At 45.2% G+C, this 6,124-nt stretch overlaps 1 protein-coding gene across 1 annotated transcript; it reads left to right on the forward strand.

Annotated features, from left to right (window-relative positions):
- Nucleotides 1–1,880: 1,880 nt before the first annotated feature.
- Nucleotides 1,881–2,787, forward strand: LOC122544588 (histone H2B type 1-O-like). The gene has a single exon (XM_043683907.2). It carries the CDS (start codon nt 2,379–2,381, stop codon nt 2,757–2,759), a length of 381 nt encoding a protein of 126 aa, XP_043539842.2. The 5' UTR covers nt 1,881–2,378; the 3' UTR covers nt 2,760–2,787.
- Nucleotides 2,788–6,124: the final 3,337 nt, after the last annotated feature.

Below are 6,124 nucleotides of genomic sequence, written 5' to 3' on the forward strand. Positions count from 1 at the left end.
GACTGCCATATTCGCGCATCACAACCTGTGTGGAAAAGTTTAACTAAACTGAGATACTCACAAAACAGAAGCTGACAGGTACATGTTGATAACCACGTTGACATATTCCCAACAGAGAAATGGATAAGGTAATATTGATAAAAGCACTCCCACATTCACATAGCAGAGACTGATACTGGGAGACTGAAAATTACACAGACAAATTCATTGAGCAGAAAGGAACGGGTACAGATTGATAAAGCCAGTCAAACAGTCTCATAGCAAAGACTGATAGGCACTGCAATAGTCAATACCCTTACATATTCTCACATCAGAGCCATTCTGGGATTGTGATAATTATACTAATGTAATCACTGTGGAAGAATGGACAGGTACAGACTGATGACTACAATCACACATCCAGATGGCAGAAACTGACAGGGACAGATTGTGGGAGAGTAATAATCATTCACCTCCCGAAAGCTCACATGGGCAGATGAAAAACCACACTCACGTTTTACACAGCCAATAACGAGAGGTAAACTCACCCTTAACCAACCTGAAATTCTGAACAACACTATCTCACAGTGTAAGCAGGGAATCACAGTGATAAAACAAATAACACAAGATTGTCACAATTAAAATTCGCTCAAGTATCCTGTTCAAAATAATCCTTAAATAATAGTGACCAAATAAAGTTCAGAGAAAATCCACATAGGAAAGTTCATAATTTTAAAAATTCTGCTAGAAACTGAAATGCACCAAATAATATCGATTCTAATGTCGTGCAAAGTAAGATTTCAGGAACTGAAATATTGGCAGGAGGCTGCTGACACTGATTGAGGAGTTGAACAGTCAGGGAGTAAAATTCATGTTGTCAGCAGAAAGCAAAAGGCACAAGTCACAGAACATCAGTTTCCTTTAGTCATTGAAGTAATCAGAGTAGAACTGACAATGATACACACACTGGCAGCTATTCTGAGTAATGTATGAATACTTTGGCTGATACTCATTGGAGATTTGAAGAAGAATAAGGGAAAGGATAACTGAAGGGAGTTTTAGATTAGATTACATTAGTTACAGTGTGGAAACAGGCCCTTCGGCCCAACAAGACCACACCGACCCGCCAAAGCGCAAACCACCCAGACCCATTCCCCTACATTTACCCCTTCACCTAACACTACAGGCAATTTAGTATGGCCAATTCATCTAACCTGCACATAAGCACCCGGAGGAAACCCACGCAGACACGGGGAGTATGTGCAAACTCCACACAGTCAGCTAACCACCGTGCCGCCCACTTAACAAGATTTCCATGCTGCACTATGCTCACCTGTCACCTCAGAGTTGTGTGCTATTGTTGCAGTGTGGATAAAAGTACTATTGTAGTAAAGCAGAATTTATAGGAAAAAATTCATTTTCTCTTCCAGCCAAAGAAAAATACACGAACGAAATAGTAGGTGTTCCGAGAATGGTCTGGTCAGTAAAAATCACTGCTTAAAGTGGTGGTGAAGTAAAAGGCACAAATACAATTACTGACCTGTGCTGAATTAGCTGATCTTGATCAGAGTTTGCAGAATAGATGATGGTAAATTTTTCCTTCATCTTCAGAGAGTGTAGAACATGAAACACAAGCAAAAGAGAACATTCTTTAACTCCCATTTTCCTCCATCATCATTTTCCGCCCACTAAGTTAGCACTGCTGCCTCACAGCGCCCGAGACCCGGGTTCAATTCCCGCCTCAGGCGACTGACTGTGTGGTGTTTGCACGTTCTCCCCGTGTCTGCGTGGGTTTCCTCCGGGTGCTCCGGTTTCCTCCCACAGTCCAAAGATGTGCAGGTCAGGTGAATTGGCAATGCTAAGTTGCCCATAGCGTTAGGTAAAGGGTAAATGTAGGGGTATGGGTGGGTTATGCTTCGGCGGGTCGGTGTGGACTTGTTGGGCCGAAGGGCCTGTTTCCACACTGTAATGTAATCTAGCCTAATCTAATTTGTCAAGTAGTTCCATCATTTCCAGGAGTAAAACACACTCCCTGTCGGATTGCAGTGCATTTTCTCACTTGACAACAAATATGATGCCATTTTAAAATGGAAGAGAAAAGAAAACCATTATCAAAAGATGCAGAATACATTACAATTAGAATCTCACACTTTAGAATGAGCTCGGAATTTGATCCCTTCATAAACTTTCGGTTTGTGTTTCCGATGGTATTGCAGATCCTGACAAATCCACATTGAGTCCCACACTAACCAATCAGAGTGATGTTACCGTGCTTAGAATCTAGCCAATCAGGAACTAGACTTTCCCCATCCCTCATTAGCATTGCTGACGTCGTCAGTCTATAAAAGGGAGCTCCGAGCCCGCTTTCCCTTATTCTGTGTCTGAGAGTGAGCGGCGCTATGGCTGATGAGAAGAAAGCACAGCAAGCTTCCAAGAAGGGCGCGAAGAAAATCATCAAGAAGGCGCCAGCGAAGGGCGGCAGGAAGAGGAAGCGTTCCAGGAAAGAAAGTTACGCCATCTACATCTACAAAGTGATGAAGCAAGTTCACCCCGACACCGGCATCTCCTCCAAGGCCATGAGCATCATGAACTCGTTCGTCAAAGATATTTTCGAGCGCATCGCGGGGGAGGCTTCCCGCCTGGCCCATTACAACAAGCGCAGCACCATCAGCTCCCGGGAGATCCAGACCGCCGTGCGGCTGCTGCTGCCTGGGGAGCTGGCCAAGCACGCCGTGTCGGAGGGCACAAAGGCGGTGACCAAGTACACCAGCTCCAAGTGAAGGACCGCATTGCGCTGAAACACACACCCACAACCCAAAGGCTCTTTTAAGAGCCACCTACAACTTCCCTGAAATAGCGAGACCATTATGTTTCTGGGTATGTACCATTAATGTCTCTGCGAGGACTTAAGAGAGGTAGTTACAGAAAAAGACTGTTAGGGGACAGAAATGGAACCGGCAGGCAGTGCAGGGATCCCCTGTGGCCATTCCCCTCAGTAAGTATGCCGTTTTGGATAATGTTGGGGGGGGTGGGGGAATGACTTACCAGGGGAAGGCAGTGGGGCACCTGCTGCTCAGAAGGGAAGGGGGAAGAGGAGCAGAGCAGTAGTCATTGGGGACTCGATAATTAGAGGGACAGATAGGAGGTTCTATGGGGACGAGAGAGACTTACGGTTGGTGTGTTGCCTCCCGGGTGTCAGGGTCCGTGATGTCTCTGATCGTGTTTTTGGGATGCTTTGGGGGGAGGGAGAGCAGCCCCATGTCGTGGTCCACATTGGCACCAATGACATAGGTTGGAAGAGAGATGGGGACTTGAGGCAGCAATTCAGGGAGCTAGGATGGAAGTTTAGAGCTAGGACAGAGTTGTTTTCTCCGGTTTGCTGCCCGTGCCACGTGCGAGTGAGGTGAGGAATAGGGAGAGAAAGGAGTTGAACACGTGGCTACAGGGATGGCGCAGGAGTGAGGGTTTTGGGTTTTTGGATAATTGGAGCTCTTTTTGGGGTAGGTGGGACCTCTACAAGCAGGATGGTCTTCATCTAAACCAGAGGGGTACAAATATCTTGGGTGGGAAATTCGCTAAAGCTATTAAGGTGGATTTAAATTAATACAGCAGGGGAATGGGAACCAAAATTGTAGGACAGGTACAGAAGAGGATGAATAAGGAGTTCCAAAATCAAGTATCTGACACTGGCAAGCGAGAACCTGGTTTGAAGTGCATGTACTTCAAGGCGAGGAGCATCCGAAATAAAGTGGGTGAACTGGCAGTGTGGTTTGGTACCTGCGACTTCGATGTAGTGGCCATTACGGAGACATGGATAGAGCAGGGACAGGAATGGCTGTTGCAGGTTCCGGGATTCAGATGTTTCAGTAAGAACAGAGAAGATGGTAAAAGACGGGGAGGTGTGGCATTGTGATCAGGGACAATATTACAGTTGCAGAAAGGATGTTTGGGGACTCGTTAACTGAGGTAGTATGGGCTGAGGTTAGAAACAGGAACGGAGAAGTCACCATGCGTGGAGTTTTCTATAGGCCTCCGAATAGTCCCAGAGATGTAGAGGAAAGGATAGCAAAGATGATTCTCGGTAGGAGTGAGAGAGACAGGGTAGTTGTCATGGGGGACTTCAACTATCTAAATATTGACTGGGATCACTACAGTACGAGTACTATAGATGGGTCAGTTTTTGTCCAGTGTGTGCAGGAGGGCTTCCTGACACAGCATGTAGACAGTCCTACAAGGGGCGAAGCCACTTTAGATTTAGTACTGGGTAACGAGCCTGGCCAGGTGTTACATTTGGAAGTAGGTGAGCACTTTGGAGACAGTGATCACAATTCTGTTAGGTTTACTTTAGTGATGGAAAGGGATAGGTGTACTCCACCGAGCAGGAGTTACAGCTGGGGGAAGGGAAATTATGATGCAATTAGGAAAGATTTAGGAAGCATAGAATGGGGAAGGAAACTGCAGGGGATGAGCACATTAAAAATGTGGAGCCATTTCAAGGAAAAGCTCCTGTGTGTCCTAGATAAGTATGTACCTGTCAGGCAGGGAAGAAGATATAGAACGCGTGAGCTGTGGTTTACTAGGGAAGTGGAATCCCTGGTCAAGAAGAAGGCTTACGTTAGGACAAAATGTGAAAACTCAGTTAGGGCATTTGAGGGTTACAAGGAAGTCAGGAAAGACCTAAAAAGAGAGCTCAGAAGAGCCAGGAGGAGACATGAGAAGTTGTTGGCAGATTGGATCAGGGTTAACCCTAAGGCTTTCCATAGGTATGTCAGGAATAAAAGAATAATGAGAGTTAAATTAGGGCTAATCAAGGATAATAGTGGGAAGTTGGTGTGTGGAGTCAGAGGAAGCACTAAATAAGTATTTTTCGACAGTGTTCACTATAGAAAATGAAAATGTTGTCGAGGAAGATACAGAGATACTTTCATCTAGACGAGAAGAGATTGAAATTCACAAGGAAGAGGTATTAGAAATACTGCAGAGTGTGAAAATAGACATATCCCCTGGGCCGATGGGATCTATCCTAGCAACCTCTGGGAAGCAAGGGAAGAGATTGCTGACCTTTGGCATTGATCTTCAAATCATCATTGTCCACAGGAATAGTGCCTGAGGACTGGAGGATAGCAAATGTGGTTCCCTTGTTCAAAAAGGGTAGTAGAGACAACCCTGGTAATTACAGACCAGTGAGTCTCACTTCAGTTGTTGGAAAAGGTTATAAGAGATAGGATTTATAACCATCTAGAAAATAATAATCTGATCAGGGACAGTCAGCACGGCTTTGTGAAGGGTAGGTCATGCCTAATGAATCTTATTGACTTTTTTGACAAAGTGACTAAACAAGTAGATGAGAGTAAACCAGTTGGTGTGGTGTATATGGATTTCAGCAAGGCATTCGATAAGGTTCCTCACAGTAGGCTATTATACAAAATGTGGAGGAATGGAGACATAGCAGTTTGGAACAGTAATTGGCTTGCTGAAAGAAAACAGAGGGTTGTAGTTGATGGAAGATGTTCATCTTGGTGTCCAGTTACTAGCGGTGTACCACAAGGGTTGGTGTTGGGTCCACTGCTGTTCGTCATTTTTAAAAATGACCTGGATTAGGGCTTAGAAGGGTGGGTTAGTAAATATCCAGACAACACTAAGATCGGTGGAGTTGTGGATAGTGACGAAGGATGTAGTAGGTTGCAGAGAGACATAGATAGGATGCAGAGCTGGGCTGAGGTGTGGTAAATGGAGTTTAATGTGGACACTTTGGGCGGAGTAATTGGAATGCAAAGTACTGGGCTAATGCTAAGATTCTTGGGAGTGCAGATGAGCAGAGAGATCTCGGTGTCCATGTACACAGATCCCTGAAAGTTGCCATTCACATTGACAGGGTTGTTCAGAAGGCATACAGTGTTTTGGCCTTTATTAATAGAGGGATTGAGTTCTGGAACCAGGATGTTATGCTGCACTGTACAAAGCTCTGGTATGGCCACACTTGGAGTATTGTGTACAGTTCTGGTCACCGCATTATAAAGAAGGATGTGGAAGCTTTGGAAAGGGTGCAGAGGAGATTTACTACGATGTTGCCTGGTATGGAAGGAATGTCTTACGATGAAGGGCTGAGGCCTTGAGGCTGTTCTCGTTAGAGAGAAGAAGAAGG

This window comes from Chiloscyllium plagiosum, unplaced genomic scaffold (genome assembly GCF_037043375.1).
Source record: "Chiloscyllium plagiosum isolate Xiang-an unplaced genomic scaffold, Cpla_swu_hap1 HiC_scaffold_49, whole genome shotgun sequence".
Taxonomy (NCBI): Eukaryota; Metazoa; Chordata; class Chondrichthyes; order Orectolobiformes; family Hemiscylliidae; genus Chiloscyllium; species Chiloscyllium plagiosum.

Excerpts from the sequence above, each read along its gene's own strand:
- LOC122544588 (XM_043683907.2), top strand. The coding sequence starts at position 2,379 with ATGGCTGATGAGAAGAAAGCACAGCAAGCTTCCAAGAAGGGCGCGAAG.